The sequence below is a fragment of the Rhamphochromis sp. 'chilingali' genome (genome assembly GCF_963969265.1).
Source record: "Rhamphochromis sp. 'chilingali' genome assembly, chromosome: 13".
NCBI classification, from domain to species: Eukaryota; Metazoa; Chordata; class Actinopteri; order Cichliformes; family Cichlidae; genus Rhamphochromis; species Rhamphochromis sp. 'chilingali'.
The window spans coordinates 17,915,591-17,939,845 of NC_137940.1; the positions used below are offsets into that span (position 1 = coordinate 17,915,591).

Below are 24,255 nucleotides of genomic sequence, written 5' to 3' on the forward strand. Positions count from 1 at the left end.
AATGATTTAAAGGTGCCTGCTTCTACAAACAGACACAGAGCAGTTAAACGTTTTCCAATACAACCCAAGAATGTTGGATCTAACCTTCCAGGTGGGAACTTCTGTAAGTAGGAAGGCCATGACAAAATGTTAATATTGCTCCCCAGATTGTATTTGTTAATAACTTCATGCCAAATTAAAAGAGTGTTTTCCACTATATGGTTATCTAAGTTACTTATCCTTGATTTTTCTACCAACCGTGTTTGGGGAGGAGACATGCTAAACTCAATTTGTTTCCATTGGGTCCCCACTGCCGGGGAACATCAACAAACAATGTTGCTGCCAAGTAATAAGTTGGGGAGGGCCAGTCCGCCATGATCTCTATCAATTTGAAGGGTTTTAAATTGTATCCTTGGTCCAGCTCCTGCGCATATAAAGTGTGATATTAACTTGTCTCAGGATTTGAATTGAACATCTGGGATTTTAATGGGAAGAGCCATAAAGAGATATAAGAATCTGGACAACAGATTCATCTTCACAATCTCTATTCTTGTACTAAAGTCCGGAGTCAGTGAAGACCAGCGAGTTGTGTCCTCCTGAATTGAGTTCAGCAGATTATCAAAGTTCAGGACTTGTGTTTTAGTAATATTTAATTTATAACCAGACAGGGCCCCAAACTCTTTCAGAGTTGACATGAGCTCAGGGGGTGACATATCAGGATTCAGGCTCAATAAACAAAGCGAAGAGCGAGGGGCTGAGCATCCTTGCCGGGTGTCTCTATTCAATTGAAAACTAGAGGATAGATGTCCATTGATCTTTAACCTGGCCACTGGGCTACTGTATAATGATTGTATACATTTAATGATCTTGTTGAATCCTAGACACTCTAGTACCTTATAAAGAAAGGGCCAGCTGACCAGGTCAAAAGCTTTTTCTGCGTCTAGGCTTACTAGTGCCATATTCAGTTTCTGATTCTTTGCTTCTTCTATAATATGAAGCGTTCTTCTGATACTGTCATGTGTTTGACGCCCTTTTATGAAGCCTATCTGATCTTCGTGTATTAAATCCAGCAAATGGACTTCTAGTCTAGAAATTATTGACGTAAATAATTTATAGTCTACATTCAAAATAGAAATGGGGCGGTAAGATTCACAGTATTCTTTATCTTTACCCTCTTTAGGTAGGACAGATATTACTGCCTCACGCCAGGATGGAGATATTTTAGCATTGTCGAGGGTCAAGTTAAAGGATTCGAGTAAAGTAGGGGCAAGTTCCTCTTTAAATATTTTGTACCACTCATTTGGAAATCCATCACTACCAGGGCACTTATTTGCTTTAAAGTTACTGATTGCAGTATCTAATTGTTCTCTAGTTATGTGTGCATAAAGCTTCATTCTGTAATAATCCAAGAGAAGGAAGAGCTAAAGAGGATAAATATTTCTGCTATTGGAGCTAGACACGAATATAACGATTGGTAGTAGTCATTAAAAATTGTGTGAATTTCTACCAGATCATAAATCAAGTTAGCGTTAGAGGGGTCCCTGATCCGAAGGACAGCATGCTTTTGTTCCTGCTTCCGGAGCCGCCTAGCTAGAATTTGTTGCTTTCGGGGATGATTCGTAAAGGGATTGCTTGCAGAATCTTAATCTCTTTTCCAATTCGTCTTGCACTAACACTTTTATCTTGTTTTTAGTTACTCTAATTTGGTTGACCAAGCTTTGATCTTTGCCGTTTTGTTGTAGTTTGATTTCTACGTTTCTCAGATCTTTTTCGAGATCATCATATGCTGCCCTTTTACCTTTTTTTTTTTTTTTTTTTTTTTTTTTTTTTTTTTTAGATGAGCCACCCTTGAAATCAGTCTACCCCTCTCACTGCCTTAACCGTGTCCCACACCACAATCGCCTTAACCTGACCATCGTTATTATCTCCTGTGCAACTGGTTATTTCCCCCTTTAACTCCTTTATAGCAGACTCTTTATTGAGGATACCTAAGTTCCATATTGTAGATTTGGCAAAACTTGATAATTGAACAGATAAATAAATCATATTATGATCTGATAAATCTGAAGTACCGATCGACCACTCCTTTCCTCTATGTCAGTCAACAACGTTCATTAGGAAGAAATCAAGTCTGGAATGAATTTGGTGCGAGAATGAGCAGTGGGTGTAATCCCTGTTTTTAGGATGGAGGGCTCTTCAAACATCGAACAGACCAGTTTCTTTCATCAAGATATTAAGATCCTTTGAACTATGTTTTTTGTCTCTTACAACTTGTCATATCCAGGGAGACGTTAAGAATTGTATTCCAGTCTCCACCACAGAATAAAATCCCTTCGCCCACTCTAATTAAAGCATCAAAAAAAATGACTTAAATAATTTTCTATCACATTCGAGAGGAATATACACATTAGCTAGTGTGATAACAATATTATTAACTCTCCCTTTGATAGATATCTGCCCACCTTGTCACCAACCTCATCAAGGAAATCAAAGTTTAATAGATTAGAAATAAGAGTTGTTACTCCTCTTTGTCTGCTATTGCTACAGGTGCTATAAAAAAGTGGAATATCTGGGAAATTAAAATTTAGCGTGTTCCTTTTTTTGACAAATGTGTCTCTTTTAGAAAAGCCACGTGTGAGCCATCCTTTCTTCAATTTCTCCAGAACCCTTTTTTTCCTTTTAAGTGGATTGCCCAAACCATTAACATTCAGGGAGGCTATTTTAAAACTATCCAACATTGAACAAGACAGTAAAAATAAGTGAAACTGGAACAGTGGCCCCCGAAACCATAGCAAAACAGATATAGGGGAAACAATGAAGAACTGACTTCTAGAGGAGACTCTTGCTCCCCAACTAAGACCCCGTTGGTGGGTCGGGGGGAAGCCTCTCAAAGTGAGAGGGCCTGGAAAGGAAAGTAACTGTCTATAGACATAAACACCACCATCCTAAAAGTCCCAACGTATAAGAACGTAAACGGAGAACCAACTCTCCCACCTGGCTGGTGAATGAAGTGAGGCCAAAAGGGAGCGGAAAGGAGCTTCCTCATTAAAACTAAACCACTGGATCTCTTTGGAAACCCTGTAGCTTTTCCTTTGCTCTCATTGCCGTGGCTAGGCCGTTGCCTTTTGCTGATTGCCAGCCCAGAAGCTCTCGAAGTTGCGACACTGCATTCGGCTGATCTTCCTCCTCTGAAACCAAATGTTTTTCTCTTTGAGCAGCTTCTTTATGGCTGTATTCTTTGCGTTTTTTTGACAATTTCACATGGATAATCATGGTCGAAATAGATGAAGCTGGCACCTACTTTGATTTTTTTTTTTTTTTTTTTTCCATGCTCTCAGGACCATGTTGTTGAATATTCCTGAAAGTTGATGACAGGTCCCGGAGGTGCCCCCGGTAGGGGTTTACTTGCCAGCGAACGATGTGCGCGTTAAATTTTCATGTCAAAATCCTCCGGTATTTGCAGGTGGGTCCATGAATTATGGAACCGGGTTCTTTTCTCCCCCCTCCAACAAACCGAATAGACGAATATTGTTTCTCTGTGACCTTGATTCCAGATCAGTAATCTTTTGCTGAAGACTTTTCCGCTCCTCCAGACTCGTGCACATGGCCATGGTCACCTCTTCAGCCCAGCTCTCCAGCTGGGTGATCCTGGACTCCGCCTCATCCACCCGCTCTGATAGGCACTGTATGTCCCAGGCAATGTTATCCAGCTTGCATTAATTTCATGGCTCAGTTTGCCCATATTTTGTCTGCTGTCCTCTCGAATCTCCGCTTTTGGCTTTACTATAGCTGAGTATCTCCGAGTCTTTGCTAGCGGCTGCGTTGCTGCTAGCATTAGCTTGGTCCGGCTGAGAGTTAGCTTTAGCGGTCGAAGCGCTTCTATCTTGTTGTTTCGGCATATTCTCCCACTCCCTTAAGGCATTTTAGGGGTTATAACCCTTTCGATGTTGAGTGAGTAGAAAACAATCCAAGATAACGAGATTAGAAGGAATAACTAAAGGTAAGGTGGGAGAGCAACTCCTCAACGTGACCGGTTACTCCATTGGCTGAAGCAGAAGTCCCTAGGCTTACTGTTTTTCAAGAACAGAAAAGCCAGAGTTTTATGTCAGGGTCCAAGCATGTTTCAGAAAACCAGCTGAAGAGATGCTTTGGTTGTCTTTGTTCTTATGTGTTGTTTACCTCACTTTGTTTGTTGTTGTCAGATCTCTCTGGTGCGGATGCCATACGCCTGTAAGCTTCTGTTCCAGGAGTTGATGTCAATGAGCATTGCTCCTCGTATGATGACATCATAAAGTAATCAACCGGATGCAGAGAACATTGTGACGTCACAAGAAAGTGAAAGTCGAAGTTTAGTTGTTGTTTTTTTTAGTTTTTTTTGTCTTGCTTTTTGTAAAAGTCAATAAATCAGTTCCTGATCATGTGATGATCTGTGTTTTGTTCTTCATGTGACTATCCTGACGGGTTATGACTTTAAGGTACAACTGGTGAGTCTCCAGTATTGATCAGAGATGTTTTTGAGTCAGGTGATCGATTTAAAAACTCAAGTTAACTGAATCCTCTCTCACTCTGAGCACGCTCACGTTACAGGCATTTGAAGGGTCATGTTACCTGCATATAAGAATATTAATATATACACTACCAGTTAAGTTTTAGAACACCCAGTTTTTCCAGTTATTTGTTGCAATTCAAATTGTGTAAGTCCAGTGAACAGCTTGAAATGGTACAAAGGTAAGTGGTGAACTGCCAAAGGTTAAAAACGGTAAGGTTACCCAAAACTGGAAAAACACGTACATGTCAGAATTATATAAAAAGACCTTTTTCAGGGAACACAACATGAGTTAACAATTTAACCTCCTAAGACCCAAAGTCTTCCATGGCACGCATTTTTAATTTCTCTTTGATATTTGGGCATATTGGGACCTGATGAATGTAAAAACCATTTTTAACCTGATTTTTGTTTCTAAGAAAAATGAGATCCACATATGAGGATATTCGTTTAAAATTTCGATAGAACAGTAGCAGTATGTAACCGAGGACAAGGTATGAGTAAATGGGGCAAAGAAATAAATTGATCATTTATTTATTACATCAATTAGACAGGACTTACAACACATTCTGCTGATATCCCAGCTGCACATGAGACTTACCACACCAACGGTGCGAAAATAACACTGCAACCCGTCACACCCTGCTTAGCGACACTGCAATCGTGGCACGCACTGCAAACAATTCGGGTCTCAGCGCAGCTGGGAATCAGTGCTATGCATGACCTGCGATCTGGGAGATAAAGGGAAGTGGCACAAACAATTAAACAAAAAACAAAAAGGGAGGTTAGTCCGCCCTTACACAACTCACTCTCAATCAATACCCGCCTTTACGGCTGGACAACTAACCAAAACAAAATTACAAATCAATCAAAAGAACAAAGAAAGGACAGCAGAGACTATCGAGATTATCGATTAAAATATTACCCAATAAAATATCAGTTTTATGAAACCATTCAAAACAAACACTCAATATACCTACAATATTGATCAGTTTCCCTGCGCACCGTCGATCTAGGGCTTGATCAATTCTTCTATTAAAATTCGTGGTGTGGAGCAGGGAAATTATTTTACTGCTATTGTTAAATAATCATCATTATTACCATTGCATTAATAATATAATCTGGAGTTTATATTGCATTCAGGGGTTGAACAGTGTGTGTCTTTCAGAAAGGCTAAAAGTCACAGGCTGACAGGAAACAGGCTTGCAGAGAGTTTGCAGAAGCAGGAAGTTATTTTGAGCAGCAGGCTAAGACGAGGCTTTAACAATGTAACAGATAGCTTTAAGAAGGCTTTAAGATGTTATGCATACAGTTATTATGTTGACCTTGTATTTCAGGTGCAGTTATGACTATTTTATACACAATGCATATCTGTGCTTATTAAAGAGTTGGAGCTCGGTCAATTAATTGGGGGTTGGAAGCTTTGTTCGGCGCGATGTCCGGACAATCTATTGTGCAAGTGACTTGGAGCCATAGAAGGAATTGCAATACATGCTTACAAAACACTTATATCAGGTCATTTTATATTAAGGTTTTAGTAGAAGTTCTTGGTTAAAACATTTATTTAGTAGAAGACATACATATAGTCTCAGTGAGCTTCTGGTCTGGTGAAAGGTCAGAAGTGCAACAGGTGAATTGAGAAAGAGCATTTGAGGACGAGACACAGACAGTTAGTAGGTGAAGAGGTGACACAGAGAGCATGTGAGGTCAACATACACACACACATGAGTTAGATTTATTTAGAGGAGAGATTAGTCATGTCTCGGTAAGAAAGAGGAACAATTCACTTTAAGACAAGAACGGAAAGTACCAGCCATGAAAATAGAAGATGATCTTCTGGGTTAAAAGTCATTGTGGTGTTGATCTGATCTATGTATAAAATGTATCTGTGACGCATGAAGGGGCGTCAGTAAATCAAACCCTGATGCTATAAAATATCTGTTCATGCTTTGATTAAGTTGAAGACTACTTGCTGTCTGCATACAGAGTTGTCTTCCCACACGTGTGTATTCATTAAAATCATTGTTTGACCAAGAGCTCCTGGACCATGGGTGGTTTGTATTCTCCTTCCTCAATTTTGAACCTTAACAGTGGTCACACTAAAAAAGTCCAACAACACATTAAAAATAGGCACATACAATAGCAAATGATCCAAACAAAAATGGCAAAAGTCTCTTACCGACAGTATACCCACTCGCACTCGAGTGAATTAATTGCCTCTGTTTTTTTCCACAGAAGAGCGCTGACTTCACCCCACAAACCCACTACCTTTTCACAGCTCTTCAGCCAATCACCTGGTAGAGAGCAACAAACTGCCAGGTGACACTTGTTACAAGTATAATATCCTCCTAAGTGGATATTTGGCCCTTGTAGAGCGAAATTGAGTGTTTTGGTCTAAATACCCAAAATGTGATGTCGCCAGGTCCTAGGAGGTTAAAGCTGTTCTGCAGTACTGGAGATTGATCAGCCTTGAAAGTTGGTGCTACTAATTCCTACAGGTGTTCTAACTGTTCTGGATTACGTCCCCCTCTGTCTGCATGAAGCAGTGTTGGAGCACACTGTGGTACCATACCCTCGTGGGCATCAGCTGAACAGTACTGTACTGTAGTGTGTTGATACAAACATGGCGAGAATAACAGTGGAAAAGAGACAGACCATCATAACACATAAATGTCGGTCTGTCCGACAGAGAAACTGCAAACAAAGTCAAGATGTCAGTGAGTCCAGTTTCCTTTAGCATCCAAAGGCTCAGAAACAAACTGACAGGAAGAGGTCTGCAGACCCAAAGACACGACTGAATCAGGCTACGTCCACACAGCTTAATAGTGGTCGTAGTGAGCAAGTCTCAGTTTCAGGTGTGAAGAGAAGGCTTTGAGCTGCAGGTTTGACAGGACGAGCTGCAGCAAGAAAGCCAGACGTCAGAATAAGACAAAGGCTGTGTCCCAATTCAGGGTCTGCATGCTTGAAGTACGCATTTTAAGTGCAGTTACATCACCGCCACGCGACGACGGCTGTCCCAATTCGAAGTGTACTTCAAATGCATACTCCAAATGCGCCGTCGATTTCCCCAAATATCAAGCGTGGTCCAGTGCACGCTTCGTGGTCCCATATATCCCACAAGTCATAGCGTGGCGGTGGATGTGGAGAATTTTGCCGCAAAATACGGCAGAACGGAGCGGCCGAAGAGGGGTTTTTTTTCCCCAAACTTTATTGAAATTATAAAGCGAAAAGTCAGTCATTCCAGTTCAGTTTGTACAGCAGACATACAAGGCAAATAAGAGTAACAATATACAGTACAATGAAATAAGAAGGATAAATAAATAAAGGAAAAAAACAAAAGAAAAAAAAGGGGGGGGGGGGAATGTGACAGACTTCATAACAACTTTGTATTTGAAAGTTGTGACGGCTCATTCGTTAAACATTTCTGAATGAATTTCAATCAATGATAAACCTTTTTTATTGGAAGTTAATTTAAGAGAGTTTAAGTAATATTCAATTTCAATCAAAAACAAATTAAATGATGGGGTTGAGTTTTGAAATTTACATTTATGTATGTGGAATTTCCCTAATAAGATGGAGCGGCCGAAGAGTGAACTGTCAAAAGTACTGAATATGACGTCACTTATTTATGTGCGAATGTTTAATAATTAAAGTCAGTCATATATCCACAAACACAACAAGCTGAAAGTCAGTGATATATGTATGTATATATATATATATATATATATATATATATATATATATATATATATATATATATATATATATATATATATATATATATATATATATATATATATATATATATATATAAAACATAACAGCAGGGTGCAAGATGCTAGCAGGCAAGGCATACATGGAACGCCATAACCAAGTGGCCGGCATAGTGTACAGGAACATCTGTGCCGAGTATAACCTGGAAGTCCCGAGGTCAAAATGGGAGATGCCCCCAAGGGTGGTGGAGAATGACCAAGCTAAGATCCTGTGGGACTTCCAGATACAGACGGACAAAATGGTGGTGGCTAACCAACCGGACATAGTGGTGGTAGACAAACAGAAGAAGATGGCCGTAGTGATCGATGTAGCGGTTCCGAATGACAGCAATATCAGGAAGAAGGAACACGAGAAGCTGGAGAAATACCAAGGGCTCAGAGAAGAGCTCGAGAGGATGTGGAGGGTGAAGGTAACGGTGGTCCCCGTGGTAATCGGAGCACTAGGTGCGGTGACTCCCAAGCTAGGCGAGTGGCTCCAGCAGATCCCAGGAACAACATCGGAGATCTCTGTCCAGAAGAGCGCAGTCCTGGGAACAGCTAAGATACTGCGCAGGACCCTCAAGCTCCCAGGCCTCTGGTAGAGGACCCGAGCTTGAAGGATAAACCGCCCGCAGGGGCGTGCTGGGTGTTTATATCATAATCAATATCATAATAATCTGACAATACTATAATATTGGCCATATTATATTTACATTACCACAGTGAGATGACTTTAGTCTCATGAACAACATTAACTAATTGTTATTTACTAACTAATCTTAAATGACTGTTCAGCACAGAAATGAAGCCCAACAATCATGTTTTACAGTCCCGTGGTCTCAGCCTCAGATACTCAACTAATCAAAGTGATGTCATGACAAAAATGAATGACTGACAAAACATTCTCCTTCGTTTCTGTCAAACAAAGCTGTATGTAACGTGTCTCGCGGTTAGTATCATGGTTGCTAGGCAACCTGAACAGCGCGACAAAGCGTATACCGTCCCATTTCACAAGCCTCTCACTTCCGCACTTCTCGTACTTATAGTACGCACCGTACGTAGTATGCGTAGTGCGCGTACTTCAAGCGTGCAGACCCTGAATTGGGACACAGCCAACGAGGCTTGTCTGGACCATGAAACGCCACCATTGCACTACTGAAGACTGGAAGGTTTTATGGACTGAGGAATCAAACTTTGAAATCTACGGTTCATCGCGCAGGATCTTTGTACGCCGTTGACTAGGTGAAAGGATCTGCCCCAGGGCCTCCTCTCAGCTGACCTAGGAACAGCTTGATGTTCCACTGGATCAGCTGGGGAGAGGGAGGTCTGGGCTTCTCTGCTTAGCCTGCGGCCACCACGACCCAGCCGCAGATAAGCAAAAGCAAATGGATGAATGCATGTTTGTATTTAATGAAAGTTCACATTGATCACAAGGAATTAGTTGATCTTTCCATTTTTCTCTTTTTATTTTTGAAAATATAATGTTTTTCTGGGACCTTCACAGTAGAAACATTGATTATTTAACTGAAAGAGTTGAAATATTGATTAGATTCAAACAACACACAAACATTATTATGGTTTATTAAATTGAGAAGAAAAACATGCAGTTTAAGGTTCATATTTAATGTGTAGACTGCAACAAACAAATACACCTGTTTCACCATTTCAAACTTCCGCTGGTGCCCAGAGGAGGAAAAATACTTTAAAAGTTACAAATATAACAAAAGATATAACATGTAGAACAAAAGACTGAAGTTTGAAAAAGGCTGGATTAAAACTAAAAACGACTGAAAGGAAACAAATTCAGGTTTTAGTGGAAGTTAAAAGTCTGGGATTCCTGAGACGATCAGCTGATCACAGGTTGACTTCCTTTGTCACTGAAAGAAACACGACATATTTACTTTCAGATATGTTTCTTTTCTTGTTCAACAAATTATCATTTTAAAATGTCAATAATGTAAAGGCGGTGTCCCAGGCCCTGTGCTTCGTACGTCGCTTACTACATCCAAGATCAAATGAAACATCCAAGACCAAATCATCGCGCTAACTCTGAGCTCGCTATTCCGGTTCCCCGAACACACCTGTTGTTGACGATTAGTATAGCTGGATGAAGTAATGTGAGATCACTGGGTGGCCCAACAGGGGCTACGCATCGATAGTAGAAACATTGATCGGCAACCCTTTGATTGGTCGGCGAAAATGTCGAAGGAGCGCGCTCAGTATTTTTCGGCAGCAGAGCAAGAACTCTTGAGTGAGGGATTTCAGGAGTTTCAGAGTTTAATTAAAACGCAAGGGAACACTGCAAAGGCTGCAAAAGCAAGGAGAGAGGGCTGGCAGAAAGTTGCTGACAAATCAAACTCGTAAGTAATTCAATAATAACAATAATAATGGAGTGGATTTATATAGCGCTTTTCAAGGCACCCAAAGCGCTTTACAATGCCACTATTCATTCACTCTCACATTCACACACTGGTGGAGGCAGCTACGGTTGTAGCCACCGCTGCCCTGGGGCAGACTGACAGAAGCCAGGCTGCCATATTGCGCCATCGGCCCCTCTGGCCAACACCAGTAGGCGGTAGGGTAGATTTATCATATCACACCATATTATCCAATATTATATTACATTATATTATATTATAATATGTTATATTATATCCCCTTTCACATTAGAGCCACAACAGGACCCACTAGAACATGGGAACAAGTAAAAGTGAAATATAAGAATATTCTACAGAATGGTAATATTTATCACTTATATTGCTTGTCGTCTCTTGGAAAGAGACCCTGGAATACTCTGTTTGTTTGTTCATAACAGCAACCAAGAAAAGGGCAGAGCAAAAAAAAAGACAGGTGGTGGTCCTGCACCCCCTCGTCAACAAGTTGGTTAAGTGAATAATACCCTCACGGGAAAATCAATATCTTTCTATGAGCACACTGTCGCGCTGAGCTAAAGGATCCTGTCTGTCCCGCAATATACGCTGAATTCTGAGGACTCTCCTTATCAATCTTGCACCTTCCGCAATGGGTTGCTCGCGTAAACGGACAGGATATGACTGCGACAGACTTCCCAAATCCACCTTCGCTTTTATAGCCGTGGTCTCTCATCTTGATTACACGAAGTAATTTACAATTACTACTCTGAAATATGAATTACATCTGTAATAATCACATACATGTAATAGAATGTTAATAGTACATTTCCCTTTTTTAGGGAATGACCTGTATGTATCTGTGTGAAATCAATAAAAGGATCAAGTGCTGCATTATCTTTAGTTACATTGATGTTATTTATTTATGGTGAAACAGTGGTGGAATATCGCTGTTGCTTTCGTATGAATGACGCGGACATACCTGCGTGGCCGCGATCTAATCCTGTTTACATAAAGTAAACCTGCTCCCCAGCAGGTTTACGCTTACGGCTCTGTTGCTATGACAGCAAGTCCCGGATGGGCTTCGGGGAACCGAACGATCCAGGATCACGCGAAATCATCAACAATCTCATCCAGCTAACTCACTTAGCGCGGTACGAAGAACAGGCCCCCAATCTTTTGATATATTGTTTATATACAGTGGTGCGAAAACATGTTTGCTCGTGGGTCTGCTCATGTCAGATCATGAAAGATAACACAAGTAAAAAATTAAAAACATCATGCATATTCTAAATAAAGGTGTTTGTTCATCTTTGGGGAAAAAATCCAAACCCATGTGTGAAAAAGGTGATCGCCCCACTCCAATTTATAACATAAATTACCCTAAGAGTGGAGCAACGGCACATCCAAAAGGTCACAAAAGACCCCAGAGCAAGATCCAAAACACTGCACACCTCACTTGCCTTAGTTAAGGCCAGTGTTCATGACTCCACCATAAGAAAGAGACTGGGCAACAATGGCCTGCATGGCAGAGTTCCAAGACAAAAACCACTGCTTAGCAAAAGGAACAGAAAGGCTTGTCTCGGTTTTCTAAGAAAACATCTTGATCCCCAACATACTCTGTGCTCTGGCAAGACAAAACTTTTTGGCAGCTGTATGTCTTGCTGTTGTTAATGGAGTCGTGAATTCTACCAAAACATCTTGAAGTGCACTTGTGTTCTGCAGCAGGATGATGATCCAAAGCACACCAGCAAGTCCATCTTTAATTTGGAGTGGCCTAGTCAAAGGCTACGTTCACACTGCAGGCAAAAGCGCATCAAATCCGATTTTTTTGACACTATGTGACCCATATCCGATCATGGTATGACAGTGTGAACGGCACAAATCCGATATTTTCAAATCCGATCTGGGTCACTTTTGTATGTGGTACTGAATCCGATACATATCCGATGTTTTAGAAAGCGACTGCTGTTTGAACGGTCATGTCGCATTAAATCCGTCTTTTACGTCACTGACACAAGACAGACGCCAATTATCAGCGCCCGAGAAGACATCGCGAACGCTTCCTGGCCATCCCGTGTAGATGTCAGTGAAACTGTTGGGAAGACAACGTTGGAGAAACGTGAACATTTTATTTGTACTGTATAATCTGCAGATTCTGACAAATCTGCAACTATCCTTTGAAGCACCGCTCCTCTAAAACAGCTATAAGGATCATTATTAGGTTATCTACATTATTATGTGAATAACAAAATAACTTAAAGCAAAAATTGGGAAACGTAAAGTCCGAAGTCTCTATATTAAGGGCCATCAGTCAAACAATACTGTTTGCTCTGGGTCTAAACAGAGCGCGTTGTGTGTGACGTCTTCTTTTGTGCATGCGGGCCGCTTTGAGTGTTCACACTAGAGCGCGTTTACTGTCGCATTTTATTCGTAGTGTGAACAAGCAGACAAAAAAATCGGATTTGAACAAAAAATCAGAATTGAGCATTAAGACCTGCAGTGTGAACGTAGCCAAAGTCCTGACCTGAATCTGAATGAGATGCTGTAGCATGACCTCAAAAATGCGGGTGATGCTGATAAGAACAATTCTCATATGATGAGTGGACCAAAATTCCTCCACAGTGTGTAAAAGACTCATTAGCAATGATCACAAACACTTGGGTGGCATATATACATGTATGTATGTATAAATGTAATACTTTCATACATAGACATATACACGTCATCCCACATACAGTGTTTATTAACATTTCTGTTTTTTAAAAGGGTCCCAATCTTTTGATTTTCCTGTATATTCAGTTCATTTCATCATCTCCTTGTGAATGTGATGTTACGTTCTCTGTTTGCATTTGTTTGACGTGTCATGTACAACACATGTTACTTGTATGTAACTTAACCATCACCAGTCACTTCTAAATCTGGAATGAAGAATTTAGAAGAATAATGAAGCAGCCTGGGCTGCTTCATTATTCGTTTATGTTAGAGACTTTTGGCAATGCTGGATTCTGATGGCTATGCTTTATTTTGTCAGTAAGGTTGCAGTGCTCTCCATCTAGACCCCACATTCCTGTATGATATATCTGTGATTAGTGAAGAAAAAAAGACTGATTATCAGAATAAATTGGCAGGAGCCCAGCAGTCTGTAACTGGATGATCTGGGCATGCTTAGAATCATCTCTGGATCATTTTTCTGCTTACTTTGTAATGGGATAAGAAGAGAACAGGCCTCAGGTAATAAAAGCTGGATAATGCCTCTGCAAATGTTTTATTTATCATTTTAAAAGTTTCAGTAACAGGAGCTCTGATTCCACTGCCGCCCTAAAGCGTGTTTCACTGACATGGATAAGTCTGCTTCTTGGACTAGAAACATTTTTCTTCATTTAACAGTTTATAGTTATGGAAGAAGTGGAAGAATCTACGCCTGAAAAACTGAGCTGAGTCTGATGGTGTTTTTGAAAGGCTGACAAAGGCTGAGGTAAATCCTCCAGAGACCAAGGTCAGTGATGACCATGGGGGATGTTTCATAAGGTAATTTTAGATGTTACCTTTCCTGGCAGTGAGCTCATCGATGGACTCAACCACATGAATTGCTCCAACTGCTGAAGCTTCTCCTTTGGTGTTTGTGGCGTGACACTCGTACGATCCTTCTTCTTCTTTGGTCAGAGGCGAGATCTGAAACACAAACACCATGGTCTATTTTGATTGGTCCCACTGCAGCAGTGACATAACATAGTGTTTGTACTGACCAGCACCCAGCCGGTCACTTCATGCTTCTCCGGTCCTCCTCGAGTCTGGATCGCCAGATTGTCACGGTCTCCAGGAAGAAGCTCCATCCAACTTCAAATACCTTATTGACTCTGTGATGTCATCACAGAGTTGTCTAACCCCTGTGGTCTTCTAACGGGTTTCTCACTCATACTCTGACTGTGGTGGAGGAACCACCTGACATCCCCACCTGAAGCTGAGACTGATGATTGGACATCCTGCTTCACCACAGCTCTGAGCAGGTCTTAGGGCTTAAGGTCTGTAAATTCTCTTCAAACAGGCCGTTACTTGCCACCCTGATAGACACACCTGAACATACCTGAGCCCTTAGTGTACAAGCCGTCAGAATCAGTTTTTAAGCCCTGATTAAAAAAAAATAAAGAAAGTTCATGAAACATGCTGATATCTCTGAATGCTGTAAATTAACCTATTTATTATATTACTGCCTTGAGGCAGCAGCTGTTGTGAAGTTAAATTGAACTCCTCACATAGCCAATCCAGTCTTTAAGTCTGACGTTATTAGCCATGTCTGGGCCCAAACTCCGCTGCAGGTCCCAAACAAACACTGCAGCATCACTGAGAGTTTAAACTGTCTAAATTCTTTCATCTGTAATAAAATGATCAGCGTTGCTGCTTTACCAGGTGTAACTATGAAGTTTAACATCCAGGCATCCATGAAAACAGGATTTATGATATTTAACAGAGTTAGAAGTTAGCAGGGAGTTAGCTCACTAGTTTCCACCTAAACATGATATAGCATGTTCTGACTGAGAGATTTCTGAAAAATTCAAACGTACAGCTCTGCTGTCACTTCCAACATAAATGAAGACAGAAAACTAAACAGCAGTGACGTTTGAAGGGTTACTGAAGTTGGGCTAGCTGGTATATAATGTTGTGCTACGTGATCGCTAGCGACACAGCTATGTTAGCATAGCATAAACACAGTGAAGCTGGAGGATGAATACTAACTTTTTTCCACTCCATAAAAGTTAACGTGAGGGTTCCCAATGGTTAGAGACAAATACAATTGCATGGCAGGATGCTGTAAACGGACCAAACTTCAGTCAGGAGAACAACTGAGATAATCCATCCACAATATGAGGTTAGTCATTCTACTGCTGCTTGGGCTGGGCTGTAGTTACATCGTAAGGGTTTAAAAACTGAGTTTTAAAATGAACAGCGGTAATAAAAACCAAGAGAGGCCGACAGTGATCACAGACTGTTTTTAGGGTTTTTTGAGATTAAATACAACAAGATACAAAGCATTAAAACATGTTAAAAACACAAAAAGCCTTATTAAACGCAGGGTAGTTTGGGCCCGGAAGCATCATGTCATAACTTAAAGACCGGATTCCAACGATAACAACGATTATCATAATGATATGTTGGAGACACAGGCCAAGACGATCTTCATCTCTAGCTTATCAATCAACAATAGAGCCAAAAACAATTTAAGTTTTGAAAGGCCGACTCTGAGCCTCATAACACGCTAACCAAAAAACTGAATTGTTATCTATCATGCAGCTGACCCATACTCAGACTTTCTCTACCATTTCTCCTTTACTGAAAATAACAGCCTCAACATGGAATTTAATCTATTATTAGACTCAATTGAGTTCACACCCTTGTTCTGACATATCCCACAGAAAGTGAACATTTAACTGTATTTCTTGAAAACTGTCTTTCGTGATCATTTTTAATAACATTTAAGTTTACAGTAACAGATTACACAGCAGTGGGTAATACACTGCATTACATGTCCTTCTGAAGGTGCAGTAACAAAGTTTAAGGATAGAATTCATCCGTGTTATTCTCTCATGTTATTGAAGAAGCATATCATCCACTCCCACAGAAGTTGGTTGTCTTTTAATACTGTTACATCCTCACCAGAGATTTTCAGTAATGCATTACTGCAATCTGATTACTTTTCGCAAGTAACGAGTAAAGCAAGGGATTACTATTGCAAAAAAGTAATTAGATTACTGTTGCTTTCCCCTAAGCATGCTGCATTGCTGTGGTACTAACCTGTGATTTTGTTTGTGAGAGTGTCTCATGACAATGATGTAAGCGTGTGGTAACAGACGTGTGGCGATCAACAATGGATAATATGGAGTGCGTACGGAGAGAGTACGACCATGCAGCGTTTAAAGCGTAAACATTTTTTCATAAAAAGTGACAAAAACATTAGCGTCTGCTGTTCACTCTGCGTGGGAAGAAAACTTCTTTCTACAGTTGAAAAAAACCCTAAACTTCTGAGCGAGCACGCTGCCACGGGAATGTGACATTCACAGAGAAACCCCCGGATCCCCTCACTGACATGACTGCTGTGGGCAAACCTCCACCCGCCCCACTCCTGATAAACAGCTGACAATAGATTTAAGAGCTGCTGAGTCTTTGATTCTATTTATTTTCTGCCATTTTACTTGCATCTATTTCAAAGAGTGTAAACACAAAATATGATTTTATTTTATATGCTGGAATATGCGGAACATAGGTTTAAGTGTTAAGCAATTTCTTCAAGTCAAAGACTGTTGATATAATTTAATTTTTGCTTGGCGTCCCTCTAATACTGCGGGGTCTGTTCCTTGCATGTTAAAGTACCTCAAGGTGACTATTGTTGTTAAGTAGTGATGTAAGCTGCTGTTCAGGGAAATGTTTAAATCAGGATAATTTCCTGTTTTATGTTTCCAGGTGGAGAACTTTGATTGTTTCTATTGGCAGCGGCAGGAAACAGGAAGTCAGCAGCAAAGAGGAAGGCAAACACTTCTGTGGAGTCACGCCTGAACCTTTGAGTGTTTCTTTTTATGGAGAAAAACAAAATACATCTTAAATGTGTGACAAACTGCTGAATGATGGCACACAAACTCACCTTCTTCCAGGTTAGCACTGGTGTGGGCACGCCCACCACCTCACAACTCAGGTACACCTGAGAGCCACTCACGTTGTACACCTCACCTGGAGGAGTAACAATGAGTGGAGCTGCAGACAGAAAGAAAAGATGAATGTGGGTGAAACAGGTCCAGACAGGAAGTCCTCAGTGACCTCACAGGAATTCAGTTTGCTCTGAGCACACTCAGTGGGTGTTTTCATGTAGAAAGGAATGTGATGTTTGGGATGGAGGAGGATTATCAGAGGCGACATCAGTCTGTAACTGACAGACTGCCTCATAGTCCGCTGGACCACAGAAGGGGAAAGAGACGTTTAGGTTTTTTTAACTGCTCTACATTTACATCACAGCAACGTATAAATACATACGTATATATGTACGTCAGCTGCAGGTTATTTCTCCAACTGTATCAAGCCACATATCAGAATAAGTGACCCCCTTCTGCAGGCTACATAGATTGATACCATGACCTGCGACCTCACCTGAACCACAGCGACCTTTGTTCTGCATGTTGACAGATTCTTTTCCCTCACTCTGGGCTCGCAGGCCTGCAGTTTTCAGTGCACAGGTGTTCGTGTAGGTCACTCCGTTTGTCCCGCAGACCTCGTATTTGCTCTTACAGACACAGACTCCCATCTTGTTCTTCTTGTTCTCGCCGCTTCTCACGCACTCCAGACCGGAGCCACAGCGGCGAGCTGCCGACCGGCGACCTCCGCACAGCTCACCCTCTGCGGCAGCGCAGACAGAGCAGCAGCCACAGGAGTCCACCAGAGAGCCAGCAGCACAGCCCTCCGCTGGGAGAGGAGCACACTGAGCCAGATCACAAGATCCACATCCCAAAGGGGCAGAGTCCTGGACTGAGAGGACCGGGAGGATCAGAGAGAGGAGGCAGAAAGACTTCATGTTTGCGAGCAGCTCTGAGTCAGTCTGAAACTGAGGGGCTGAAACACAGCTGCTCCAAGGGTGGGACTCCGCCTCCACCCACAGCTGATCCCACCCTCAGCCTAGAAGATAATACGACCCTGTAAAGTAATACTGCATTACTGTACTGTGTACTACTGTACTTTACACTATTTCCATACAGTATTACATGCACAGAGACCTGCCACCTTCAGAAAATTTCTGATGACTCCTTTGTCACGTGATGCGAGCAGAATCATCTGCAGCTCAACGTGACAAAGACCAAAGAACTGATTGTGGACTTTAGGAAGACCAGGAAACTCGTGACCCCCGTTTCAATCCAGGTGGTCAATGTGGACATTGTGGAGGAGCATAAATACCTCAGAGGACACACTGATAATAGGCTGGACTGGGTTAAAAATGCCACTGCACTCTACAGGAACGGCCAGAGTCTCTGAGGTCCTTCAACATCTGTCAGACAATGTTCAGGATTTTTCTATCAGCCTGCTGTGGTCAGTGCTATCCTCTGTGCTGTTGCATGCTGGGACAGCAGGTTGAGGGTAAATAAACTGGTCACAAGGCCAGTAATGTTGTGGGAATGGAGGCCATCTCTGTACAGCTCCATCAGCACACAGTGCAGTAGTTATACTCTTTGCACACGCTCTGCAGTAAATAACAAAGTTTTACATTTTAAAGTAAAATGTGAATCGTATATATCACGTATTATTCTAGATATTTATAATTGAGTTATTTTTATATATTAGAGCTAGTTCTTATTTTGTAAACTTTGCATTATAGTGTATTATTATTTAGTTTGGTCTGTTACTGTTCTTATTGACTTTGTACAACTGACACCACATACTTTCCTCAGGGATCATTAAAGTATTCTGATTATTACAACTGTGCTGTATTCTGTGTTATAGTATTACTGTGGGAAGCAGTCTGACTCGAGTATCAAGGAAGGGGGTAAGGTAAGCAGACATTTTGGGTTCCCAGAGACGGGCAATTTACTTACAGTGACCTCCATTATTTGTGAAACTTAACAAACGCACATGGAATCGGTAACACAGCTTACCTCTCCTCCTTCACCTTAATCAAGCAGAGACTGACTATAGCTGTGTCCCAATTCCTAGGCTGCATCCTTTGGAGGACCTGTCCTTCGTAGTCTACGTGGGCCGTGTCCTCCAAAGACCGGGTAGGCCTGAAGTGAGTGGCTGTGAAATTGGCCGTCAGATTTGCGTCACCGCTGTCTCGGTGGGGTTTAATACACTCAGCCGTCTGCTCCTCGCTATCTAAAATATAACAGGACACTGGAGCAAACTCTCGATCATCTCACACTTCTGTTTAATCAGTTTTCTGTTTGACGTTTATTCAGCTGTGCGAAAACTAGAATTTTAATTTCAGCCAAACCGATTTACTCAGGAACAAATAAAACAGTGAAAAAAACAAACAATAACATTTTTAAGTTATCTGAGTGACTTATATATCATGTTTAACCTGAGTAGCCAAAGATCGCGGGGGGTCTGAAAACGGTGTGCCGGGAGTTCGCTTTCTCTAGTGATGGGAATTCCGGCTCCCAACCAGCTCTTCAAGTTGTTGGTTTAATTAATTTATTATCAACAGTAATATAAAATTATGCACAAAATGAATTACTAATGTAAAACAACAACAACATGTTTTTATTTATATGTTTATATATAAATATGCTTTTATTTATTCACTCCACATAAAATGTAAACAAATCAATTATATAATAAAAAAACAACCATTTACATTTCAACTTTTAACTGTGTTATGATCCAATGTTGTCAGTGTTTGTTTTATGTGTGACTCCTCCCACCAGAGGATAGCTGTGGGTTTTTTTTCCCCTTTTCTTTCTTAGGGGGTGGATACCTGGGCGTGTCTGCTGAGTTGTTGGGTGGAGTCTCTGATAATTAGATAATTGATTGATCACCTCCAGTATTTAACCACCAGATGACAGCCTCCACCATCCAACAAAGCGCAAAAGTATTCGGCCCCCTTGAACTTTCCCACATTTTGTCACATTACAGCCACAAACATGAATCAATTTTATTGGAATTCCACGTGAAAGACCAACACAAAGTGGTGTACACGTGAGAAGTGGAACGAAGATCATACATGATTCCAAACATTTTTTACAAATAAATAACTGCAAAGTCGGTGTGCGTAATTATTCAGCCCCCTGAGTCTTTGTAGAACCACCTTTTGCTGCAATTACAGCTGCCAGTCTTTTAGGGTACGTCTCTACCAGCTTTGCACATCTACAGACTGAAATCTTTGCCCATTCTTCTTTGCAAAGCAGCTCCAGCTCAGTCAGATTAGACGGACAGCGTTTGTGAACAGCAGTTTTCAGATCTTACCACAGAGTCTTGATTGGATTTAGATCTGGACTTTGACTGGGTCATTCTAACACATGGATATGTTTTGTTTTAAACCATTCCATTGTTGCCCTGGCTTTATGTTTAGGGTCGTTGTCCTGCTGGAAGGTGAGCCTCCGCCCCAGTCTCAAGTCTTTTGCAGACTCCAAGAGGTTTTCTTCCAAGATTGCTCTGTATTTGGCTCCATCCATCTTCCCATCAACTCTGACCAGCTTCCCCGTCCCTGCTGAAGAGAAGCACCCCCAGAGCATGGTGCTGCCAACACCATATTTGACAGTGGGGATGGTGTGTTTAGAGTGATGTGCAGTGTTAGTTTTCTGCCACCAGAGATGGGCAGTAACGCGTTACTGTAATCTGATGGTGGTGGTGGTCAGAGGGCCCGGTGGCGCCAGTGTCCGGCAGCCTCGCCTCTGTCAGTGCGCCCCAGGGCAGCTGTGGCTACAATGTAGCTTGCCATCGCCAGTGTGTGAATGTGTGTGTGAATGGGTGAATGACTGAATGTAGTGTGAAGCGCTTTGGGGTCCTTAGGGACTAGAAAAGCGCTATACAAATGCAGGCCATTTACCATTTACCATCTGATTACTTTTTTCAAGTAACGAGTAAAGTAAGGGATTACTATTGCAAAAACGGTAATTAGATTACCGTTACTTTCCCGTAGGAACGCTGCGTTACTGCGTTACTAAAACCGTGATTTTTTTGGGAGAATGTCTCACGACAGTGACGTAAGCGAGTGCACCGTTAGTGACAACAGCCTTGTGCAGATCAACAATGGATCACATATTGATTATGGGAGAGAGTATGAGCGTGCAGCGTTTAAAGCGTGGAAGTACTGACCTTACTTTGAGTTTGATTCCATGAAAAGTGACAAAAACATTAGCGTCCATTGTGCGTGGGAAGAAAACTTTACAGCGAAAAAAAACCCTAAACTTCCAAGCAAGCACCGAGTGCGCAACGACGTAATGGGGAATTCAGGTCCAGACCAAAAAGGCTAGGCAGCGCCTGTATCACCTACGACAACTGAGGAAGTTCAGGGTCTCTCCAAAGATCCTCAGGATTTTCTATACAGGCGCTGTGGAGAGCATCCTCACACAGAACATGACATCGTGGTTCGGGAACAGCTGTGTGAAGGACCAAAAAGCTCTCCAGAGAGTGATCCGTACAGCAGAACGCTGCTTCAGGACACCTACACCAGGAGATGCCGGACTAGAGCAGCGCAGATACTGAAGGACCCGTCCCATCCTGGCAACAAACTGTTCCAACTTCTGCAATCTGGTAGAAGGTTCCGCATCTTCCGGGCAAGGACAGAGAGACTCAAGAGGAGCCTCTATCCCCAAGCCATCCGTGCCCTAAACACACACACCCGCCCTCTCACATCATCTATAATTGACTGAGACAGGACTCTTCCAGACACTAAACCAAGGCACAATGTACATTTCAAATTCCTTTAATTTTAAATATGTTTATATTGTCTATCCTGTAAAATAGTCAGATATCTATTCATATTAATGTACAGAATTCACCTGCTTGCTGCTACTACTGCACATTCACCCAGTGTATATACTATATGTGTGTGTATATATATATATATATATATATATATATATATATATATATATATATATATATGTAATGTTCTTCCTCTACACCCCCCCCCCCAATTTTTTGCACATGTCGAGGAGCGTGTCAGGCTACATTTCACTGTGTGTTATACTTGTATAACTATGCATGTGACAAATAATAAAGAACCTTGAACCTTGAACCTCACAGAGAAACTCACGGATTCTTCAACTGACCGCGGCACACCTGCACCAGGGTAAACCTCCGCCTACCGCAGTCCTGCTTTACAGGTGAAAATAGAGCAACAGGACCGCTGAGTCTTTGACTTTATTTATTTTCTGCTGTGTTTTACTTGAAAGAGTGAGTGTAAACACAAAAAATATTGTATTTTATGTGCTGGAATGTGCAGAAAATAGGTTTAAATGTTAAACTAATTTATTCAAGTCAGAGAATGTTGCATATAATTAAATTTTTGCTTGATGCATAAAGTTAAAAGATTAAAACTGATAAGACAAGTTAAAAAAAAGATACTTTTCCATTTGATTACATTTTGTATGATGGATTATGTAGAAAAAGTAGAATTGGGCTGAAAGATCTATCGCTTTATCACCTCTTCAGGTTGTAAATCGTGTTTTTAAAAAGTAACTAAGTAACTAAGTAATTAATTACTTTGAAAATAAGTAATCAGTAAAGTAACGGAATTACTTTTTTGGGGAAGTAATCAGTAATTAGTTACTGATTACTTTTTTCAAGTAACTTGACCAACACTGTCCGCCACACATAGCGTTTTGCATTTGGGACCAAAAGTTCCATTTTGGTCTCATCTGACCAGAGCACTTTCTTCCACAGGTTTGCTGTGTCCCCCACATGGCTTGTGGCAAACTGCAAACTGGACTTCTTATGGTTTTCTGTTAACAATGGCTTTCTTCTTGCCACTCTTCCATAAAGGCCAACTTTGTGCGGTGCACGACTAATAGTTGTCCTATCGACAGATTTCCCCCACCTGAGCTGTAGATCTCTGCAGCTCGTCCAGAGTCACCATGGGCCTCTTGGCTGCATTTCTGATCAGCGCTCTCCTTGTTTGGCCTGTGAGTTTAGGTGGACGGCCTTGTCTTGTAGGTTTTCAGTTGTGCACTCTATTTAGTCATTAGCACTCATCAGGCAATGTCTATGGGCAACTGACTGCACTCAGACCAAAGGGGGCTGAATAATTACGCACACCCCACTTTGCAGTTATTTATTTGTAAAAAATGTTTGGAATTTGACCACAACCAGTAGGCAACAGCTGAAGTGTATTGCCAAAGGACACAACAACCGAGACTGTCGGCGTTAAAACTAAGTAGCTGCCACCATTGTTGGAAACTTGGCTGGGCCACGCTATGAATTCTGGGATGTGGTGGGCCACAAAGGATACACCCGACCCATCCTTCAAATCTGGGAAAATGAAGGACATATTTGTTGGCCCCATTTGGAGCAGCCTTCGTCACGTCGCTGTAACTAATCGGCCTTCAAATCCGAAGGACGAGGCCCCTGAATTGGGACGCAGCTCAAATCAGTTTACCTTCAGTTATTCTAGCCAGTACCATTGGCTTGAGCTGAGGAATCTAAAACTCAACAGAAATGACTGAGAATTACAAAAAGCTCCCCAATCTTTTGATTAACACATTTATGACTAAATGGCTCTATATAAGAAAAAATATGCAACAAATCCCTTTGTATCATGAGACAAACAAAAGCAAGCAAGCAAGCAAGAAACCCCTCCTCCTGGTTTAACCTGCTGATGACAGATCATCAGTAGTAGTCAGGAGATGCTGGGCGGGCCTTTCCCGCACATGACCTGTGTGCAGATTGAAAACAAGAAAACAAATGACTTAATTCTGTGACATAATAAAATATAAAACAACATGTAACGGAGTATTTGCTTTAATTTGCTGGCTGTTTGTTTTTCAGGCGACTGAATGCTCACACAAACAAAGCCAGGAGAGTCAGTGCATAGCAAATCATAGCAAATAAATATATAGAAAGAATAATGTAGACAAAGTCAGTACTTCTGGGACAAGTGCAGAGTATCACAACAGCTCATCCACTTTGTGTCACA

At 41.4% G+C, this 24,255-nt stretch overlaps 2 protein-coding genes across 3 annotated transcripts in view; one reads left to right on the forward strand and one right to left on the reverse strand.

Annotated features, from left to right (window-relative positions):
• polr2b (RNA polymerase II subunit B) overlaps positions 1-5,410 on the forward strand; it is a 32,613-nt gene extending 27,203 nt beyond the window's left edge. Inside the window, exon 25 of one of the 2 annotated variants that reach the window (XM_080901802.1) lies at positions 4,182-5,410. In XM_080901802.1, the coding sequence (XP_080757928.1) occupies positions 4,182-4,271 (90 nt within the window). In that variant the 3' untranslated portion in view covers positions 4,272-5,410. Of the gene's footprint in view, positions 1-3,533; positions 4,130-4,181 lie in introns of those variants that run through there. The other variant, XM_080901801.1, reaches the window with a different exon arrangement.
• Positions 5,411-9,842: 4,432 nt separating this feature from the next.
• igfbp7 (insulin-like growth factor binding protein 7) lies at positions 9,843-18,237 on the reverse strand. The gene is made up of 5 exons (XM_080901783.1): positions 17,784-18,237; positions 17,276-17,393; positions 14,396-14,486; positions 14,195-14,321; positions 9,843-10,154 (listed from the first exon to the last, which is right to left on the reverse strand). The coding sequence occupies exons 1-5, from the start codon at positions 18,202-18,204 to the stop codon at positions 10,132-10,134; spliced, it is 780 nt and encodes a 259-aa protein (XP_080757909.1). The 5' UTR covers positions 18,205-18,237; the 3' UTR covers positions 9,843-10,131.
• Positions 18,238-24,255: the final 6,018 nt, after the last annotated feature.